The sequence below is a fragment of the Xylocopa sonorina genome, chromosome 4 (assembly GCF_050948175.1).
Source record: "Xylocopa sonorina isolate GNS202 chromosome 4, iyXylSono1_principal, whole genome shotgun sequence".
NCBI classification, from domain to species: Eukaryota; Metazoa; Arthropoda; class Insecta; order Hymenoptera; family Apidae; genus Xylocopa; species Xylocopa sonorina.
Genome location: NC_135196.1, coordinates 6319952 through 6343444, shown reverse-complemented (window position 1 = coordinate 6343444; position 23493 = coordinate 6319952). Strand labels below are relative to the sequence as shown.

At 37.6% G+C, this 23493-nt stretch overlaps 1 protein-coding gene across 3 annotated transcripts; it reads right to left on the bottom strand.

Annotated features, from left to right (window-relative positions):
* Nucleotides 1-1991: 1991 nt before the first annotated feature.
* Trx (histone lysine N-methyltransferase trithorax) lies at nucleotides 1992-19973 on the bottom strand. 3 transcript variants are annotated; one of them, XM_076894324.1, is made up of 11 exons: nucleotides 19711-19973; nucleotides 17645-19064; nucleotides 16208-16759; nucleotides 15590-16014; nucleotides 15315-15476; nucleotides 14859-15254; nucleotides 7913-14706; nucleotides 7558-7720; nucleotides 7258-7404; nucleotides 6646-6838; nucleotides 1992-6535 (listed from the first exon to the last, which is right to left on the bottom strand). In XM_076894324.1, exons 1-10 carry the CDS (start codon nucleotides 19873-19875, stop codon nucleotides 6665-6667), a joined length of 10398 nt encoding a protein of 3465 aa, XP_076750439.1. In that variant the 5' UTR covers nucleotides 19876-19973; the 3' UTR covers nucleotides 1992-6535; nucleotides 6646-6664. The 3 variants fall into 3 exon arrangements, with proteins under 3 accessions (XP_076750439.1, XP_076750438.1, XP_076750440.1); XM_076894323.1 differs by having other exon boundaries at nucleotides 1992-6838; XM_076894325.1 differs by lacking the exon at nucleotides 14859-15254 and having other exon boundaries at nucleotides 1992-6838.
* Between the last annotated feature and the right edge of the window lie 3520 nt (nucleotides 19974-23493).

Here is a 23493-nt window from a genome sequence, read left to right as displayed (position 1 = left end):
TCGCTCTTTCTAACACTGCTCGTCTCTCGCTCTTTACAACTTTCGTTCCCCTTTCCACTCTCCTACTCTCGACGTGCCCTCCCTCCATCTCTTTAAACTCCCTCCCTCTCTCTCTTTCTTTCCTTCCCCCTCTGACGCATCTATCCGACCTATCCCAATTACAGCGAACGTCCTTGAGGTGACTAACACCTTGTCGTCCATTGCTTGTGGGAACGGAGAGAGAGATGCATGAAAGTGTGCTGTCGAGGAGGTGGAAAAGATGGTGATGGTAGCGGCGGTGGCGAACGAGGAAAAGGAGGAGGTGAGTGGAACCACCAAACCCTTGTTACCGAGAACACGCGGCGTCGCGGGGAGGGCAACCGTACTTTGATGTTACTCGAAAGAACAAAGACAGAAAGAAAAGAGCGGCGAATGTCCGCGCGTAACGCTTGGGCTTTCTTGAAGCTGTAAGTAAAAGAGGAGGGAGTAGGATAATCATGCCTCCTAAGTGTCCGTACGTGAGAACGAGGAGGTTATTCACTGTTCTACGGAAACGTTCGAGCACGACGATGTTGCTATAGTAATACGCCTTTCATAATCTCCTGAAAATTATACGAATCTGTTTCTATTCATTTCTCGATCTAACGTCGACTCTCTATAAGGTAATAAATGTCGCTGTTCTTCGTTCTCTATACTCGTTCAACTGTTGCGATCTATCGCTATTATGCGTAAAAATAAAGTTGAGTTATTTCATAATTAATTTTATTAAAAATATCTTTTTGCCTTTCCCTCCTTTTTTATGAAAATTACTAATTGAACTCGTAACGCGCATCCCTAGGTAATATATAATTATGTATATGTATATATAATATAATATAATATGTATATTTCTTATTTAAATACCCAAGAAACCAAGCAAATGTATTAGTAAAATTTCATTTGTTAAGCGATACATTACCATATTTACATTGTATATCTACATCGTCTAATATTTTATTACGCTACATTCATTTAATAATGTAATTAAGATAGTTTGTAGAAGGACTGTGCAGTAATAATAGACGCGAAAAGAGCGACAATAATGTACTTATGTATGCCTATCGTTACAACATACTCTGCTTCTACGATTTCCGCTATATCTTATCCGGCAATTGTATTTTACTCAAATGAGATAAATGCGATACATTACTGTAATGCCGATTGATTATTATTACAAGAGTTTTAATGCTTGAAAACGATTACTTATTGCTCCTAGGAATTTATACGTTCTCTCTGGAGACTTTTCGTATTGATGTTTCTCCCAAAAATCACAGAATTCAATTCCATTTTTCCTTATACTTGTTTAAGTACCAATAAACTTCACTCGTACAATCGTCTCTCCTGCGAAAATATTTGAATCAATTTCTATTACGATTACATCGTCGAACGACGGCAATAAACTTTGATTACATTATTTCAAATTACACGATCTCGTGGTTATCTCGTTTTCTTTTTCTTTTTTCTCTTTCGTTTCGTTTTATAGAAGGTACGCACAACATCAGAGCAGCGCGCGTGAGTCAGCGACGCGCGCTCAACTGAGTGAAAATACGTACATAGAAAAAAAAAAAAAAAGAAAAAAAGAAGCGGATTCTCATGCGTAGAAAAAGTATGACTTATAACGTACGTCGCTGTTACAATGAACAAGTGGTATCGTAGATTACAATATGGTACTTGCTCGGTTTACCCGTTTGTGAGAACGGACAAAGAACAGATAAGATTGCTGCTTTATGCTTAAACTAATTGCGCGCTGACAATATTTAAAATTAACAAGACACAAGCGAAAGCCACTGTTTTTGCTCTTCTTTCCTCTCAGCAATTTAATCGAACGCTGGCGATGCGTAGGTTAAAGGATGCCCGGAAAATAATGTCGCCGAGACGAACCTCGAGCCCCAGAATTCTCTCGTTTCGCTTCCCATTCGTGAACGTAACATAGTAGCAGCAGTATAGGGTACTCTTACATAGCACGGAACATGTTTATACTTCCATTTGTGTTTTTTATTCTGTTAATTTCTCATATAATACTAACAAAACATTTAATTACAAAACATGGGCGTACGGGTGTGTGGTGTAATCTTTCTGTGTGTAGGGTATGTGTACATATGTATCGTATGATGAAAGCAGTTATGTGTTTCTATGTGGTATGCATATCATCTGGTTAATGTAAATATTACGATTACTTCATAAGTTCTCTACAATAAGCAGATGGATTTTATAACGACAATTTGCACGCCGAACACGTGCAGTAAATACGTCCCATTTGCCCGCAGCGTTTCTTCGTTTAATTTTACATTCATCGCGACTTCGTCTTGTATGGGCCTACGACCAATTCCGTCTCTAATCTATTCCGATGAATATGCAAACGCAAAAGAGATAAAAACGCTACTATAGTATGCGATACAATAATATATAATCGTACCTCGATATTAGTCGTTATAAATAGTTTTTAATAATTATTTGTCCAAACACTGAATATTTTACAACAGCCATCGATCTTAACTATTTATAATTCTATTAAACACTTTGCAACTTTTACAGTTTCAATTTTTTTTTTTTTTCATTTTACTTTAATATTATGCGTAGCGTGTCTGATCCAATATCATATCAATAATAGGGGTATATCATAAATTTTGTAATTTGCTAAAAAATATTCTCTAAAAAATATGTCGACCTAAAGATTATTATGACTGATAATCACAGACAATTTTTTCAATTTTCCTTTCATTCCCTTTTCTACATTTCTTTTTTTTTTTCTTCCACTTAATTCCTCAATATTATTTATCTTTCTTTCGTTTCTCCTTCATCTTTGTTCTCCTCTGCTTTTTTTTCTTCTCTTTTTTCTTTAAATAAGTACAATATTCAAAATTTTACAATTCATTTAAACATTAGAATAATACTATGTTTTTCTGTTTGTTTATATATGATTTAAAAAGCGTTTTACATTTCAATCCTTTTTTCATTTGTTGTTGTTGTTGTTGTTGTTTTAAATCCCTTACTTTTACGAATAAAACGAAGAACCCAAAGACTCTCGAAGAGATGAAACACTCGATTACAAGAGAATGCAACGCTGCGATGTTTTGAAATTGTCGTAAGAACTAATAACGGGCACCGTACAGTTCCATGAATAACTTAACCACTCGTTTCATTTATCACACCAAAACTAGCAAATGTCCAACACTTCCATTACCTAAAGCAAATTCATCTCGCGGTAAAGTATACATATACATATTCGAGTTTGAAGATTATGCATGTATGCATATACACACGCACACACACACACACATATATATGTATAACTTCTTTTTGCTCTCCGACGACGAAATTCTTGCTCTTTTTCACACGAATCACTTTTCAAAGGTGCTGACACACACAGGTGTAATTAAACAAACGGTGCGTAATATGAGTGACGGTGTATTATGCTATCATCTCGAGTAGATTATAATTAATTGGTAATAATAATAACCATAATAATGAAGGCTGGATGCGTAATACTAAGGAGCTTCTACAGACTCCGCGAGTTAGAGGGAATCGTTTAAAAAGATACAGAGTATGTTTCAGAAAAGAAAAACGCACGATAAACTTATTAAAAAAATTCGTTAGAGTAGTGTACATAGAACGTAATTCTCCGTATCATATCACGCGGACGCTACGCTACTTTTTATTTTCCTTTTTCAGAGCATAGAATATTTTATATGAATTTTTTATAAATAAAAAAATAATTAAAAAACAGTGTCCTTAGTTTGTCTACCGACACGTGTAAATATATATATGTATATATTACGAGTGTATATATATATATATGTACTCGTAGATATTATTGTTACAGAGTCACCATAGATATTACAATCCGTAATGGGAATATAAAGTATACTGAAATACGTCGCATATATTTCATAATCCCAAACTGTTTTCTAAACCCAAAACTGGTGATATCGTGTAACAATTGCGAGAATGCATTTATTCCTTCGTCTCTTTAAAGAGAAGAGAATGCTTCCTTCCCCTTCATAAAAAAGCTGATATTCGTATCTTTTCAACAATATTAGACCATCGTGTGCACCATGTTCTCTAAATCATGTTTAATTCAATTAGTACATCTCGTTAACCCTAGAACCGTCATCCATAAGTAATAAATATCAATAAAATATCTAACATTGCTATTATATTTTCAAGTAAATTACCTTTCTTATGTCGTATTACCATTTTTACAGATTAAAATTAATTATCATTATATTAACAATATTCATCTTTCAATAATAGTTATTAATTATTGGTAATCATAATGTTAAAAAAAAAGAAAAAAAAAAGAGAGAAAAAAGATTCAAAATACCTAAAAAATGGCAATTTCTCGTGACCAGAACAAGTTTCCATTTTTTTTGTTTTCTTCACCTTGTTTTATAACTTTTTACAAATCAGCATACGCATTTTGTACCAAACCAGGCCGATTAAAATGTTGCACGACCGACGAATACTTGCGTGCTCAAATAATGTTCCTGCCATCATTTACATCTTTATATTACTTCGTTAAATAAATTCGCGATCAATATTCCTCGTATAACGCATTTTCTTATTATTATCAAACTCTTCCGCTGTCACCCCCTACTATTTCTTACTCTAGGCCATTTTTTCGTATAAAGTGCACTTAACGGTGTCCATGGAGCACCAAATTTAAGGGACAACCACCTCGGCAGAAATTGATTAACCGCACTAAAATACATATTATTATAGCTTAATGGATTCATAGACACAATTACAGTTCATTTTCAGTTTGAATATAAGTCATATCGGGATATATCTAAATCTATCACCGGGTTTAAAGCGTAGGTACATTAAAGGTAAGGCAAAACTGCATTTCACAGAAAGGTGCTTCTTACGGAGTACGTAATATATATCCGTAAAAATTTGAAATATATTCCTATAAAGAACATTCGTAACTTTTTTTTTCCCAGTGTGGGAAAATATCACAAACATTTTCTAGACACACCTCTAGAAAAGTTTACTCGAAACAATGATCTAATTATATATTTTTACACTTTGTCAACATAATCGGTCGCGTGATACACTTCTCTCTTACGAAGACGGTAGAAAAAATTTTGAACGGAAACCACCGTAAAACAATGATCGACGATTGTACAATCCCGTCGCGTATTAGTAATGTTTAAAATTCCCTCCTTCCCTCCAGCGATTCACACTCTTTAAATATATAAAAATAAAGTAATGAAATTAATATTGTAATATTGGCAAGGCGGAAGCACAAACGCATAGGTGCATTATTTTAAAGATCTATAAAAACGTATCAAAATAATATTGCGCATAATCAGAATCCTCCGTTTGGGACTTGAATCATTTTGGGAAGTAAGTACTCGCTTCCCATTTTCTTCGTACATTTTCAACTATTATAAGACTTAAAACATCATCAATGTCTGCCAAAGTAGGTACACCTTCAAACAGTATCCCACGCTAGGAAACTGTTCTTTCTTGTCACTCTCTCTCTCTCTCTCCCTCTCGTCTCCATCTCCGCTCTCTCGTTCTCACTCTCTCCCGCGCACGTCCTATTTTTTTTTTTCCCTCCTTAACGCGTGTATTACTAACTTAAGTCAAAGTGGTAGCTGTACTTACGTGAAGACAGTGTTCTAATCTAACAATTACATATTTTACAAGAACATTTTGAAATCTGGCCCTACATCAGACATAAAATGCCACGAAGTTAGTCGTACACTATACACTAAATTTTAGATTTACATAAAATATTTAAAAATATGTAACTATATATATATATATTTATATTTATATTTATATTTATATCGTTATATGTAAAATTAAAATTCATAATAAAGTTATGCGCCTTTTTTGCACAATTTTCACAAGTTTTGCTTCGTAGCGTGACCGTTCGATATCTCTCACATGGCAAGCCGTGTGTTCGTACGTTGAGGCATGTGAGGTAAAGTAAATCACGGTCATGGAAAACCAGTTAATTTTCCTCTAAGTACACGTCAGTTTTGTTTTTTCTTTTTTTTTTTCTTTTTTTACGCATTTCGTTCAATTTCATACATCTCAGCTTGGTCCAATTACGCTAAACTCAATATAAGGTAATGTGTAAAGGAAATTCGTGTGTACCAGTGTGTTTTTCCGTGTCTGTATGTTTTACGTGTGGATACGTGTATGTATACGCGCGTATAAGCTAAAAGCATGTCAGATTTAGTGTAAAGTGACGATAACTTGTACACTTAAGCCTCAATAGTAGATAAGAAGTAGAATCTAGAAGACGTGCGTGAAAGCACAGGCGTGGATAAAGTAACACTTTCATGAGCCCACGACGCGAGACACGCGAGGCCCATTGGATACGAAAGCAGGACATATTCAATCGTTTATTGCTATAAGTATACCCCCTTAAATCAACTACGAATTGTAGCTGTTTAAAGTAACATTGTCATAACGCGATGTTTCATGTACTATATCTGGCCTTCTAATATTTTTAATATGTTATATCTATTTCCTTTATAGTAATAAAAAGCTGCAATCTCTGAAAATAGTTTGATGATTAAATGAATAACGTTCAATAAAATGAATCCTATTCCAAAGCGCACATAATTATAGCACGTTATCATTTTGCTGTGCCGGTTGGCTGCTTACGATAGCTGTATATGCAGTCTCAATTGAGGTATTTACGACATCTGCGGGAACCGCAGGTACATGGAATCTTGATATCCTCGAAAGGAAATTTGTAGTCATACGTTAACTCTTCGCCTTGAGTAATACGACGGAGAGCGAAAATTAAAATGTGTTTTTTACCTAAGATGTCCACCACTCGTGAGTAACAGTTTGGCTGAAAGATAATTCACAGATGAGTCTTCTATCGGTTCAGTATAATCTCTTTTCTGAATTAATATTCTACGAAGTAAGACTAAAACACGTTTGTTTTCAATCAACCCTTTGCACTCGCAACTATTTCTCGATATTGTAGTTAACAGCAGCCTATTATTTCAAGTGTTTTCTCCAATTAACGATGATGCTGAAAATGCACTAACTGTCAATTTTCATTCAACTTTTAAGATTATAAACAGCTGATGCACTTCTGTCACCGATGGCCACCCTGAGACGCAACGTGTTCAGTATGGCTCTCAAACCTCGCTCTAATTTACATTTGTTTCTTTTTTTTTTATTTACCGACGTCGAGTCACAGCCGACAAAGAAGTGCAAAGGATTAAACAACGCATATGTAATTCTCATTGAAAAAATCGGTACCTCGCATGAGTGGTTAATGAATCTGGCTGCGTTTCCTTTCATCGTAGCATCGACGACAAGGTGATCGTCAATTTTAAACATGTAACATCCTATGTTTTTACTGTCATAATATTTTTCACGTTTGTCAGTTAACGAAGCTCGAATTACCTACAAATATTTCTCAAATGTTACTAACAGAACAGAAGTTATGCACGATACACTAATAATACTAATAACATTCACGCATTTTGCTTAAAAAAGAGCCAGAAGAAAGCTGGAATACATATAATAATGTATTTCAGGTTCTTTTTTTTTACATACCTCACCGGCATACTCGATAACCATCTCCCCAGCTTCGATATCTCTCAAGCAAAACAAACCTCTGCCATGTATGTGAGAATGATACACGCCAACTGATTCTTTCGACGTCTCCTTAAGTATTCTAAAGCGCATTGCCATCGGTAAATTTGTGCTTGCCACTCGTCTGCAAGAGTAAACGAAAATTAAGCTCTCCCACAATGTAGCACGGAATACTAATTAAAGTACAACATAATTTTAATCTATAAGCTAGCTGGCTAAAAAATAGTATCTCAATTAATGTTACCGAGCTTCTACCTTCCTTGTATTTAATGGAAGTTTAAAAGTGATCGTGTTCATAGCGTGTTATTAGCTTTACCTAGACTCAGCTTCTGATATAGCAATCATCTTCGGTTGCTGCCTGTGCCTTGAAGCAAGCCAACTGAACATGTCGTGAACCTTTCTACCTCTGAACGGTTCGGCGCGGGCAGCACCATTGTCGCATGCCTTCGGTAGATCGTTCTCAATTTCACCGGATTTAGGCGGCGCCAAGTTGTGGAACTTGGGCTTGTACTTGGTGCACTTGTTCACGTCCGGTAGCTGTTCCACCAGGTAGACCGTGGCGTTATTTTCCAGGCCCAAGTTCTCGCTAAGGGGATTGTGTGGCAACGGGGGCAGGTTGTGAGCCTTTCGAGCATTTTGAACGGCTTGGAACACAGTCTCCCATACCTCAGCCATCGAAGAGGCGGTATGAGTGAAACCATCTTGCGACTTGATCTCGTACATCAGCGTCGGCCCCTTCGAGGCGTTCTTCTGCGTTTGGGTGTTCGATAAAGTCGGCTGGATGGATTTAATCGATTTACTGATCGCTCTTGGCTTCTTCACGGCTACTGGCGGGGTCTTCGTTTTCAGGATATTTAATTTATTATCGATCGGTTTCACCTTCTCCTCGATCTTGTTCGTCTTCAACGTGAACGTTTTTATCGGCAACAATTGCAAAGAGGCTATCTGCGGTACCTGCTTCGAGGGCAGTATTTCTACAGACGTTACTTGCGGGGATTTCTTGTTTTGGGTCACTGCTTTCATGTTATGCGTAATTTTGTAAGAACCATCCTGCAGCTGCTTTTGCAGCACTATCTTCAACGAGGTGTTCTGCAGTTTCTCTTTGTCCAGTTCTAACTTGAGATTTTCCTTCACCTTTTCGATCGTTTCGGTGTTCAATTTCAACGTTTCGTTCATGTTGTTTATGGCCGTCTCCGATTTCTTGACCGTCGGCGCTACCGCCTCGACGATCTGTTTCTTCGGCTCCGCAAGCTTTTGCTCTGGTTCCGCTGGCTTGATCACCGGCTTCGTTGGCTCCTCTATAATCATTTCTGTTTTCTGTATGGATTTCGTCGTGTCCTGTTTCGGCGTGACCGCTTGCATCGGTAGCACTCTATTCATCGGCCGGCTCGTCGGCACGTTGCTTGTAGACATTGTAATCTTATTTTGTACACTCGAGCTAACGATAACTGGATTATTACTTGTACTTACATTAATATTATTCGAATTCGGTATAGTATCGCTATAACTATTATGCACATTATTTACATCATGGTTTAACTTATTTACAATTATATCCTTCTGAGTTATACAGTGATTCGGTAATGGGGGTATTTTAGATGATATGCTAGACTTTATCATACTGGTATTCTGCGATACGTGCTTCGAGTCGAAATACGGTCGGACGCTGTTGTTCATCATCTGCTCCGAGCCAAATAACGGCTCTGTGATCTTCCATGGTCCGTTGTTCGGCTGCGCGACAGAGTTTGCGACCGGACTTGGCCGTACAGCCACTCTCGGTATCGTTGGCATCGAGTTCTGCAATAACTTAGAGGACGACGTTACGTTCGCTACACCTTGAGATTCTGATGGGCACGTATCCGGTAGCTGTATCGACGTTACCGGCTCCCCGACACTCTGACACGGCACAGACAGTATGGTGTTACACGTGGCTGGTGCGAAGTTCTGTTCAGGCGTCGCGGGTATATTCATTTGCGGCGTTACCATGGGCTCTGGTTGAGCCGTCGATTGATTTACGACCACGTAACCACCGGGTACTGCGGGTATATTGGAGACGTTGCCTACGTTGGGCGGCAACGTGGAAACATTCGATATATTCTGAACAGTAGGTACAGCTGGCATGTTAGACATGTTAGAAGTACTAGGTAAAGCAGGTGCGTTGGATATATTGGACACGTTGGACACGCTAGGTACACTGTGTACGCTAGGCATGCTGGGTGTGGTAGGTAAGTTGGGTATACCGGGTGCAGCGGATATATTTGGTACACCAGAAGTGTTGGGCATGTTGGGTACGGTAGGTGCATGGGGTATGTTAGGTATACTAGGTGTGTTGGACACCGTGGGTATACCAGATACATTAGGCACGCTAGGTATGCTGGGCACACTCGAGACATTCGGTATGTTCGTAATGGTCGGCATGTTGGATACGTTAGGTACGTTGGATACTGTGGGTACAGTGGATATAGTCGGTATAGCGGGTACGCTCGGTACGTTAGGTACATTGGTTACACTAGGTACATTGGGTATGCTGGCTATATTGGTTACACTGGATACGTTGGGCACGGTAGTAACGTTAGGTGCGCTGGGCACCCCAGGTACTCCGGGTACATTCTGTACAGATTGTACTGCTGTTACAGTGGGGACACCTGGGACAGCCTGAACGTCCACGATAGGTTCCATAAGTTTCGAGGCTTGGAAAACTTGCGTTGTCGTTTGGTAACTGCTTGCCAACACCTGCGGTACTGTGCCAGCCATGAATTGACTGGAAGACATTACTGTGTTGCTCACAATAGTTTCCAAACCGTAATACATTGGTTGGTTCGAAAGAAACATACTTCCTGTTGAATCTGTGAACATTTCTAGTGTCGGTGTCGAGCTCAATAGTAACTGTTCAGAAGATATAACTCCGCATTGAATCGCGCTAGGTTGTTGCTGTATAATTGTCCCGAGGACCGTCGGTTGCGTTTGAGCAATTTGTACACCTGGCAATATCGATATACTCCCATTTTGTAATGCCAATAAGTTGTCAGAAGACGCTTGTATGTACGCACCAGGAACTAAGTGATTAGTGGTTATGAACTGAGGTTTGAACGCAGTCTCGTGCTGGCCACCGATTGTTGTTACATACTGAAGATTCTGCCCGGACTGCTGTTGCAACGTTTCGACGTACGCGGACATGATACCAGGAGATGCTTGTTGTAATATTACAGTTGGCCCACTTGGTCTTTGAGTTTGCTGCAATTGTATAACCGGGGTATTATTTTGCATTGGTTGAAACCTAGTGTGTCCGTTGTGCGGTTGCATGGTGTTCTTCACGATTTGCGTTTTAATTCCTTTCGTTCGAGATTTCGGCGCCCTTGGCGATTTCGATTTAGCCAACTTCGTTATCTGAACGTTCGCCTGTGACTCGTTACTTGCAGTTTGCACGCCCGTAGAGGAGAATGTAGGCGACACCTGTGGACTTGGAACCACTTGAGAACTTGCACCATCCGGGGAATTCATGGGCGTGGTGACCATATTTTGCGACACACTGGAATCGCTTGCAACAGATGGTGGGTCTGTAATCTCTGTTATTTGAACAGTACTTTCTTGAGGTAATACTGTAGCATTTGGTAATGTAGTTGTTGTCCTGGTATACTGTGTTTGTACAATCATGTCGTTAGATGTTAATACTGTTTGATGAACAGTTTCTACAGTAGCGTGCGTGTGAATTTGTGGTGTAATAATTGCCTGTGCTATCGGTTCAATTTGAATGGCTGGATGAGGCGACGGTACAGAAGCTTCCAACGGTGAAGTTGCTTGAATATCGGGGTAATCGGACGAAAGAGTGTGTCCTTCGGATGGTGATAACGTTATAAATTGTGGAGATACGGATCCAATGCTTGGAGAGAATCTAGAATCAGGCGATGCCAATTTATTATCCATTGTTTCTGAGTCACTGTCACTTGTTATCATGATATCACAATTTGCCAAATGCCTGTTGTAACTATCTTGCGTTCGATAGGTGCAGCGGCATCGTTTACAAGTTACTGGACGATCTATGTGATCAAATGGCGCATCGCACTGAGAAGCAATGATAGTTCTTTCGTTCTCAACGTGTTGCGGTGATATGCACTCGTCATCGCTGGAAATATCATCAGCTCCATCTAATTGAGGTATCTCCAGGTTCAGCTTCAAATTATTTTCTTTAAAGTTACTCTGGTGCGTCACGGACGTTTGACAAGTGGATAATTCGTCGGCTTCTTTCACATTTTGCGACTTATCGTTAGACTTTGCGATTTGTGGCCTAATGAATCCGTATATTCGTTTTGATCGTAAAATATTGTTTGAAGATTTTGTACAAGAATTGAAATCTTTCTCGGTAAATAAAGAAAATTCACCGCTGTCGCACGAAGACTCATCGTTAATACCATCTAACTGCGGAATCGATAAATGTTCTGCCACGTTTAGTCCCGTAGTTTTCTCTTCGATATTATACTCTGGCGAACTGCATTCACTAGCGCTACTCAGATCAGCAGGGCCATCGACTTGCAATATCCGCGGCTGTTGTCTTGGATGCCAAAACAGCCGTTTATGTTCTTTCCCTTCTTCGCGACTAGTAGATATTACCCTGCGGTTGATACCACTGGCATCTTCGATACAATACTTCAGTTCCCGCATAGAATCCGACAAAATGTTTGGTGTGTTTGCTCTACCTACAGTAACCATAATATCCGGAATCCTCAATTCGTGCAAGGTCGGTGGCCGTTCATTCTGCGAATCCAACAGCATTACGCTAGCTTCGTTTGACTTTGTCATACTCGAGTTTCTGGACAATTTCCTCCTTTTGATGCTGGGGCCGTAAGAGCCGTCCAATTTACAGCTCCAAGTCAAACTGCAAGATCGTTGATGATGTCTTTGTCCTCCAACAATTAACGGACTGTTCGACATTACCTCTGATTTCGATCGTTTCAGTTCTCTGCCGCTCCGTTTTTGATTCTTCGAACTGAACAGGTCATCCATTAGATCCTGAACGGAAGTTTTCGTTTCCAAATGAACCCATAAATCGTTATGCGATCCCAATTCAACCAACGAAGGGTCTATCTTCGAAATTTTATTTTCAGGTGGTTTTATGATTTCGTCTACTTCGGATGCCAGCATATCATCTTTGAACAGATCAGTTGCGAACGTGCCATCGTTTTTCAGGTCCATCGCTAAAAAATCTTCGTACGTCATTTTTGGAAATATATCTTGCATGGAAATACCGTCCAACAGATCGTGCGGCAAATCTTCAAATATAGCTTCCTTTAATTCGGGAGGTAAAAGATCAGTATTGTTCTGTTCCGCTAAGTTTTCGTCGACTTCCTTATTGCATACAGCATCGATTAAAGCATCCAAGGTTTGTTTCACAGCTAGATATTCGTTCTTCTGTATGTTCAACGAGTCTTCTTTCTCTTGTTCTTTCGAGTGATCAATAGTTATATTATTTTCTAGGTCGGAAGAAACTTCTGGTACATACACTTGTACGTATGTTCTAATATAATATCTTACAATTTTAAACGGATTTATCGTAGACCAGTACAGCCGAGAACATTTATAATCGCAGGGTATAATCTTTTCAGCCGTGTCAGAGTATTCTGGTATAACCGTGCCTAAACAATCGATCATTAATGAACCTATCATAACTTTCACTTTGCTTGGTTCTGCGTATTTTTTTTTCTTACGATCTAATTCCACGTAGACGGGTCTTCGTAAGCTAAATTCGTTCTCGTTCTGTAACGTTCTATGCGTACAGTTATTTAAATGCGAAGAACAAAATACTGTTTTGTCGTCGTTAAAAGCAAGCCCGACGTTTCTTGCGCAGGGATAATGAAAGGTACTGTTACAATTTCTCGCACAACAACCAACACTCGCCCCTTTCTTCCCGCATTCCGTGCAACGTATCAAGCGACCTCTCGAGATAGCACTATGAACGTTTTGCAATGAACCATCGATCTCTTCGAATACCTCGTTAGACCAAAGAGCACAATTCGAATGTACCCACTCGTTTTTCCCACAATACAACAGCCGCCCCTCCTTCGTTTCCGAACCGTCACCTAAACCTTTGCACAAACAACATGATCTACTATCTTCAACGTGAACATTATATAAATTCGCTGTTTTGGCCGCAATCACTTTTGGTGCTTTCGTTACTTCCTCCTTCCATACCTCCAGAACAGAATCATCGAGTTTGGTAACTGGAGCGTCATCTTTACTAGCGTCCTTGGAAGATGTTACCGCGTCGCATCCTCCGTTGTTAGTCTTAATACTTTTCAGATTGAACCATGGAAACACTTCTCTTAAAATTTCATGGTAAGCATCGATCAGATCCCTGGTTCCACTACGACCGATCACGTATTCCATGTCGTAATGGAACTGGGACAGTGTTTTGTATTCATTGTTATTAACTTTTCGTTTGACCGACATCAGCGTTGGCGAAGGCCTAACAATAATTTGCTGATCCGAGCAATGGCATTCCGTATCGTTCGAATTACCATTTGAATTCTCCTGGGTTACCAAATCTTTTCTGTCGCCGTCCTGAGTATCTTTCACGGCACAGTTTTTTACACGAACAGAGCATTCCCTTAAATGAAACTTTTGCCGAAGGCGTCTTAATCCTCTTCTATTAGAACAATCGTTCGATTGATTCTCGTCCAGTGTGGTTAACGAATCAAACTTTGAATTATTGTTAAAATTCAATTCCGTATTTTTAGTTTTTTCGCTATTACCTTCTTCGCTATCCTCCACGTTAAGACATTCTTTACCACTCGCCAGATTCGAGTCTGTCTTTTCACTGAAAAAATCTAACTTCTTCCCGGTAGAAACGGATCTACATAAACACTCCTTTCTGGGACTCCACTTTAATGCAGCGCAGACCGTTTTATTTTTACTCAACGATTTTATGACCCCTATGAAACCAGCTTTAAGTTCAGTTTCTATGGCATTTCTCCAAACTGAATTAGGATTCGAGGAACATTGGCTGCATGTAAATTCAATAGTATCAGGTAAATAGCTAAGGATCTGGTACCGTTCGTCAGACAGTCCTTCACAATGAGCGTGTACCCAATAAGAACATTCGCTACACTCCATCATCTGAAAAATAGTATACAAAATTAAAAAATTGATGTGCTACTTAAAAGAATAAAATTTTTATTGTTTAACTGCTTGTCCAGAGGTGGAGATCGTCACTTTATTTTTCTGACATAATTACCAATTTTTATTAAGATCAATATATTGAAACCTACCTTAGTATCAAAATCATTCTCGTTGTAACATCTTTGACATAGAGGACAGTAATTTCCTTGTTGACGTAACTTGAAACACATGGAGCATAATGGTAAATTGCCCACGTGAATGTTAACTCCTTCGCTACCACAGCTTTTACACTTGACACAACTTTGACACACATAAGGTCTTTCAGGACTGTAAAGTCTCGCATTGACACCAGATTTCGACAAACACGAGTAATGAAATGATTGACGACAACGAATACAGGACAATTTTGGACCAGATCTTAGATGGCAGGATTGGCATATTGTACATCGAGGACAGCACCAGTTTGGTTGAGCACAAGCATTCCACTCACTGGGTTCCAAACAAAAGGCATGATATGGCTCACAACAGCACTGACAGTGGATCAGCTGCAAAGATTGTTACAATGTACAATTATATACAATACTGTATTTAAATTGATTACTTACTGGTTCTTTTCCGGCACTTCCGCAAAGATAACAAACAGCAGGAATATGAAAGAGTTCGGAACCGATAAGGGCAAAACCTTTTGCTCCGATTTCTGTAGGATCATACTGTTCCCAAAAGTCTATAGATACTGTATGCAATGCGTCATTGTTTGTTTTTGATACCTGCAACAATCGATTTTCTCCTTTTAACTACAAGTTGTAATGAAACGAATCCATTACATTTTAGATATAACATATTATATCTGGGAAATTACTTAAATTTTCTCTTTACTTACCGCTTGAATATTCGACGATTGTTGTGGTTTTCCTCTTTTCGAGTGAGATTGCTGTGTTACATTAACAGTATTGTGATTTACAGTATTTTCATCGTTATATTTTTGTGATTCTTTCTCTTTTACTTCATCCTTTTTCTCCGTTCTATCAATTTCCTTTGAAGTTTTCGGAATGTGCTTATTGCTTTCGGTATCTACTTTTCCGTCTGCAGATGGAAAAGTGGCAATTGGTTGACCAAGAGCGACACTCGCACTTCGGCAAACATGTTTAACTCTTGGCCCCTTCAATTCAAGTCTCTGCCTCAGAGGTTGCGGACACTGATTTAAAGACGGTGAAGAGAACATTGGATTCTTTAATTTCTTCCTTACTTTTATCCTATTGTTTTTTCTTCTCTTTTTACTAGGTGAGATATTCAGTGATGAATCGACTTGAAAATTAAAAACAGTATACAATTATTAAAACAAACAAACATTACATTATATGTAGAAGTATATTAACACATTAGTTGCCTCAATGTACACGCAAAGTTCATTTTTAACTCATACATACCAGGTTTAGAAAATATAAAATAATGCATCTTGTAGCAACCAATGTATTATTAGAAAACTTTGGTAACTTACATTTATCTAATTTTGTATAGAGAAAACCAGCAGTTCCTTGATAGCTAGTTTTTTGACCCATTTCTATATTTCTCCAACTCATGGCTGATTTGAATAAGTTCTTTTCTGAGCTATCCTCTGCGGGCCAGCCTAACTTTGAAGATATTAATTTTTGTCCTTGATTATCGTTATCTTCTTGCGTCAGTGTTAATGGAATACTCAAAGAATCTCTCATTATTGGTGGTAGTAATGCATTCAAGCCTGTTCTCAATGAAGAAGGAATGTTGTAACACTTTAAACACATTTTTAACCAACAAGCTGGGCACCTAGCCTTGTAAACACATCTCATAAGATTCCACTGTTGACTTCTTACAACAGGCGGTACCAAGCATAAACCATCGCCTTTATGACATTGAAGAACTGGAAGGGAACCACAAGCTTGTCGTTTAATCATTTTGCTGATAAACTTTCTACAAGACTCACAACTGTGAATACCAAATTTTCGTGCCTGTTTCACAAATCGATAAAACCGTACAGCACCACAAACACCACATTTAATTGTACCTGTTAAGCCTGCAGTATTGTAGAAATAAAATAATTCTATTAATTTATTATCTTATCAACTTCTAATTTAAATTATTGAGTTGTCCAGAAAGCTTGTGCCGAGATGTGAAAATCTTATATTTTAGTTTAATTATTTCTCTTATCTAATAAAAGATACATCAATTTTTTCTAAGATCCTTCACCATTTTCGAGGCAATTTGAAAATTCTTTTCTCAAAAGGCGTCGGATTTTTATCATCTCGAATAGAGAGTAAACTTTCAAAGTGATCTTGATCTTTAAAATTATTAAATCATTAGGAAAAAGTTAGATTTAATGGAATATCTTCTGTAAGCATCATAAACTTTAGTTTCATCTGAATAACGAAGAAATTTTCTCTGTTCGATAAAGGAAAGGCATTAAAGATTAAAAGTATATCCTACCTACAAAAAGTCAACTAATTATAACGATGCAATCAGAAATCAGCTTAAACTTTCCAGATAATTCAATAAACTTTTCTATCATAAATATTTATACTATCCCTTATTGGTGAGGTATTACCTGCAATATGACATTAGAATTTTATTGGAAAAATTGTACTTCTCATTGATTATGAAAAGATGACAAGACTTAGCAAGTTGAACGTTTCAACTATTATTGTATATTATTATAAAAGATAAAAATAAATGATAAAAGTTATACAACATTTTCCATACCAATAAAAGTGCAATCTTAAAAATGTACTATTGTTGTAAAAAATAATTAATACTATCTTAAAAAAGTCTTAAAATCTTAAAAAAAAGCCTATCAAATAAAACTTTGAGCAGAAGTTATACATGCAAAGTACTAGCGACCAATAAGGGTTAAAAGCAATATTTTTGGGAAGTAGTAAATTGTAAAGAAACATTGAATGCGTACCTAAGTTAGTATTTCCACTTGTAATGCTATTACTATTTGTTGTTGAAAAGGGACCTTCAGTTCCACCGACACATTTATTATCCAATTTTAACCTTGCTTTCCTTAAAATAACTTTCCCACCATTCAGCTTCATTCCAGTCCATTCGGACTGTTCGTCTTCTGTATGATTACTATGTTCGCTTCCGCTTTCAGACAATGTGCTTTCCGTGTCAAAATTATCTGAATTTCCCTCTGTAGTTTTATTCCCGTTATCGGCACTCTCTTGACCTTTCGTGCTAGCATTTTTTTTCATTTTCGCTGTGCCTTCAAAATTTGTCTGAACATCTAAATCAATGGCCTCGCTTTGAGTTCCTGACCTTGTTTGAATTCTGGAAGACTCCGAACTTGGAACATCAGAATCAGGAAGAACTTTTATAGGAACAGAAACGAGTTTCTGGTTTTTAGAGACAGTTAATTTTGTATTTTGAGCTTTCCGGATTACATTTTGCGTACCATCTTGGATACTAGCAGATTCGTTGGATGAAGCTTTCACAATTTTGTTTTTACTCAATAAATTAGTTCTTTTAACATCTGTATTAACAGTTTTTGATACTTGTGCGTCTTTATGTTCTAATTTCTCAAGATTTTTCGCCGATTGCGTTACAGTCTGTGCATTGGAATTTACACGTTGAATTACTTTTTTGGCCTTGTTTCTTGCCTCTTTGTCCTTTAATTTTGTACACGTTAATTTACTAATATTCCCCTCCTTTAATTTTGTTTCTTGGTTACAAAGTTTGCTCAATGCAAATTTAGCTTTCTTTACGTGTGTACCAACTTCATTTTCACTGTGCTCCGCTCCAGAAATCTCCTCTAATTCTTCGATAAATCTCTTATTCGGTTTAATAACTCTGGACGAGTGGGCACTTCGCACCGGCAAAATGAATTTCCTCACAGCATTTGGCTTATCTCCGCATTGAGCTGCCATGTTACGCACGCTATTGCTATTAGACTTTGCCCTTTGCAATAATCTCTTTGCCGTACTGTTACGCAGATGTCTCGTTCGTTGATGCTGATCCAAAATATTGTTCACGGATTTTAATACTGGCGTTTTCATGAAATTGGAAAACTTAATATTCTTGCAACTTCTGCGACTCTTGGGTCTATGGAACTTGGCTGTACGCTTGGAATTTACTAGGGTCACATCTTTCGTAACCTCCTCAGCCGGTTCGTTACTTTTGTCGCACGATTTTTCTGTATTATCTTTAGTATTCGATGGAGAATTTTTTGCATCCGTGACGTTCTGTTGTTGCGGTACGGGATTGTTAACAGCATCAGGCGGTGATTTAACAGTTTTGTTTTCTGTGTCATGTTGTTGAGTTTTTATATAAGACACCGAAAGATTAGCCTCTTTAGTGCTAAAACCATGGAATGGCGGATGTTCCTACGGGATAAATTTATCGAACGTTAAAAATAAACTGTATTAATAGTATCGGCTCTGTTTTTTTTTATTTTAATAACGCATTAAACGTATAAGCTATCGAATGGAATATCTGAAATTTGTATATTTCACGTTTCATTGTAAAAATTGCGTTCTTATTAAATGATTTAAACGCGACGAACGATGTTTCCAGGCGTTTAAAAAAAAAAAAATAGTAGTATACTGTTGCAAGATACACGGAAAACGTACGTACGAGTGTACATAACAAATTAAAATTTCTGTTTTCCAGAGAAACTAAAGTAGAGAGTCGGTATTAACAATATAAATAAAGGAGGTATTCCGCAGAGCGAAAAGAAAATTGGCAGAGCAGTTTGAATCGAATCGTTGACATTTTCAAGTGTAGCGGTACGTCAGTACGTATTATACACATCTGCCATTCCGAGTCTGTGATTCCATTCTAAGAGGTTAACTTTCATTATAGAGGCAAATGTTGGGGCATTTCTGGGCACCGAATCGGCGCCGTATGCGTCTCTACGATGGTTGGAAAACAGTTAGAGTTGTTTGTAACCCGAGTGAAATCTATTTAGAGGGTGACTCCGATCAGGCAGCCTCCGCGAATCAGTCCTAACGAAAGTAAACTACGAATTACCTTCTCGTTGTCACCAAATGTTTCGTTGAACAGGGAAAGTCCGTAGTAGATGTTCTCGGCGACGGTTACCGAATCGCTTTGGGTTGTCTCGGGTTGGCCGAGAACTTTTATCCGTTTCCTGGTGACCGTCTTCGGCGGCTTCCCGGGAAACTTGGACCTTCCCATGTTCACTTATTTCAACGGCCAACCTCAACCTCACAACGAAATTCTGTTTCCATTTTACGCGATTTTGCCCAGTCGAGGCGCACCAACTGAACACCAACGAATACTTAACACACACGGAACTCACAGGCTTCGTTAAACATCGGTTAACGTCGGCTAAATTCGATGATAGCCGCGAAATACGCGCGTACTGTCAAACACAGAATCACTAGTAGTAAGGTGGGTACATGTGTTTTCGAATACAAACGCGCGTATTCATCTAGTGATTTTTACGCGAGCGAAACTCAAGTTACGCGCGCTCGACCGTTTACTCTCTCATTTTAATCCGTCCTACGTGCGATTACCATTTCCGTCAGCATTCGTACCGAAATTCTTTTACACAGATTTATCAACCTCTTCGTTTATCGATTATCGATACCTTCTATCAATTAAACTATAATTCATTCAAAACTATTTAGAAAATATGGAACATTTTTAATACGCGTCGACTTTTTATCGTGCCTCCTTCAGCTACGATTTTGTTATGACAGCATATTATTACATTAAGTAATCGTAACCTGCGATGGCCAGCACGCGATTGGTTCCATGTGTTGCGTATCGAGCGCTGTCCTGTTTGAATCCACCATAATACATTTTATTCTAGGGAATATTAATTTGCCTTTTATAATGCATTCATTAATGGAACTCTTATTTTTCTAGAGGATGCGTTTTCTTCGCATTCAAATTATTTAACGAGGCTTATTATACTTTACTTCCTACTTCCTACAGGATTGAAAAAGGTGAGATTTTTTAACACTTCAATGAATCCTATTCAACCTGTTGTTAAGTATAATATTGACAATATATTTGTTGCAAATATATAATATATATTAAAACAGTATAATTCCTTTTTTCTTTCAGGTATCAGATACATTACATATAAATAAAGAAATTTCAATAATCCTGTAAAATATTCCGTTTATTCGTTTATATTTCTCTTTGAGTAAATAATAATAGTTTTGAATCGTGCACACATTTAAACATTTAAAATGTAACACGTAAAACATGCTCGATGAAATATAAAATAAAAGCTTATTTAAAAGCGTAGAAATAATGCACACCGTTTAGAACAGGCGTGTCAAATGAACACGGTGTTAATTGACTTTATTTTTAGGAGGGTATTCTCGCTATATTCGACTAAAAAAACAGCCAATCGATAATATTTGTTTATTCGTTGTAACGTGGTGGGTCGCCGCGTAAAATATAAAAGTTTTTCCCGTTCTTTTTCCATTCCCTTCGGAATATTCTCTATTTTTAATCGAAAAGGTTTGCACGATGCGTATCAAGTTAAATAAAATTGATAAAACAATGCGTCAGGAAGAAAAAGTTAATTAATCTCGGTGGAAAATTCGCGATTCCTTTTTTCACGTTCCGCGATTCAAGCTATTGTTAACTAATAAGAAGGAAGCATTAAGGTTTTTTAATTAAATGAGTTCGTTCGTAGCTGGTATACGAAAACGCGTTCGTTAAAACAAGGTACACATGAATTACAAATCTAGTGTTCCGTGTGCACTGACCTGTGCTCCATTTAAAAGAGCCTTCGTTGATACAATCATCAAGTACCACTTTTAGAACCATATTGTACTTGCTTTTCCTTTGTATGTCCACTGTGTCTTTAAAGCTCTCCCTCTCTCTCCCTCCCTACACTTTATGAGCACACAGTTCCCTACATTTTATTTCATTTCCCTCTAGGCATCTGCCTATATATCATTAATGTCAATTCCTTTGTCCGGTGAAGATAAACAAAGCGAAGTATCCATTTTTCCACAGTAATTAAAGGAAAGATTCTTAACTCGTATTATCAACGTGACCAATATTAGTCGTCGTTAAATTTCTGTCGTTCTCCTTTCAAATATATATACTGATCAAGAGAAAGAAGTGAATATTTTTTTTACTTTCTTCGAACTAGAATAATTTCTAAGCAAACTGAGAAAGTAATTAATCGAGCAATTTGTTTTGTGCTGCAATTAAAATTGAAATTTGAAGCTATCTGTTTCGTACCGTAATTAAAAATTGAAGCGATACCAAAGACTAATCTAGTGCCTTTTTTTATGTCGAACCTTCTTTAGTTCGTCGTACAATTTACCATAATTCCCGCAATTTTCAAACACAAGCGAATCAGAAACTCGTCTCTATTTAATCTCCGCTGTTGGAGATTACTTTCTTCCTCTTAATACCCACATCTTTCTAACTTCTTCAGAGCTTAGTTGCACCGCATGATCCATTACCTCGCTTTCGGACTCTTTAAAATATAAATTCATCCTCGTTTACTTCTATAAGCTATTGACTTTTTATTATTCATATGTCCAAATACGTATATTTTCGCAGATATAAAAATATGGATGGAATTAAAATACGCATTGATATGCTCAGACGTAAAAAAAAAAAAAAAAAAAAAGTGGAACGCTTCATATATTTTACGTAACATTTTATTCCACGGACTTTATATAGAAATTACGTCAATTTTCGCTGTTTGTAGCATTTCATTTCTAAAGGCAATACCTTCAAAGCATTTTACAATTGTCTAAATATTTATAAGACATCACATGCTTGCTGCCTGTATATTCGGTTACTAAAGTTGAAAGTTAATGCTTTTCCTATTGCAAGAGTTTCCCTTTCTCTTATTTTTTTATTACAACTGTATATAAATATACTGATACATAAATAATTATTTATCCAATTAAAGGTTTACTTGCTATTTAATCAAACTACTATCTACACATTTTCTTTTTTCCGTAGTTTCCCCATCAATTGATGATTGTACGTATGCGGGCAAGCTTGTTAATAATCACACAAAAAATCGCAGCTACGCTGGGTAAACTCTTTCCACGATCGGTAAGAATTGTAAATAATCAACAGCATTGTAATAAATTTCATTCGAAATAAAAACAGGCACGGTATAAATGATATAAAAAATTGATGTAGGAAATGGGAGATAATAGACGCCCTGATAAATGAGAATCGTAAATAAATCGCCTCGTTTCGCTTTACCTCGAAAAATAAACAGGCCAAATCCCTACCTTTATTAAATATATTCATCGAAACGCCAGAGCAAATCACATGAAACGAGAAATAAAAAAAAAAAAAAGAAAAATGAGACAACCCAAACGATTAAATGTGAAAATGAAATTTCAACCCTTTGCATTCCTTTGTCGAGCGTCACTCGACATTGGTAAATAAAAAAAGAAAAGAGAACAAATGTAATTAAAGATAACAGAATCGTTTACAAGTAGCAGTCAAATGAAACGCTTAAAATAGCAAGAAATCGTTGGCAAAAAGAAAATCGTAATGCAATTTGCAACGGAGAGAGTTCGATATTATATAGAGTAACAAACGCGATACTGAGGGGGGCGCAAAAGAGGGGAATGCACGGGAAGTTGTCGCGTTGAGTCAAATTCAAATTGGACACGATCTAACGCGATAGTTTACCTGCACGTCGGGAAACCTGAGACTCGTTACGCCGGGCGTACTCGTTTAAAAGCAGCGAGCGAACGAACGAGTTTATCTCTCGATCATTCCGCTCGAAATGCCCGAGCGGGTGTGGTACCCAGCCGTATTCGTTGGGATCAGTCAGCTAGCCGG

Excerpts from the sequence above, each read along its gene's own strand:
- Trx (XM_076894323.1), bottom strand. The coding sequence starts at position 19,875 with ATGGGAAGGTCCAAGTTTCCCGGGAAGCCGCCGAAGACGGTCACCAGG. Across the intron at positions 15,477-15,589 it reads AATCGTCGAATATTCAAGCG|GTATCAAAAACAAACAATGA; the intron begins GTAAGTAAAGAG and ends CGATTGTTGCAG. Across the intron at positions 7,721-7,912 it reads ATATCAGAAGCTGAGTCTAG|ACGAGTGGCAAGCACAAATT; the intron begins GTAAAGCTAATA and ends TTACTCTTGCAG.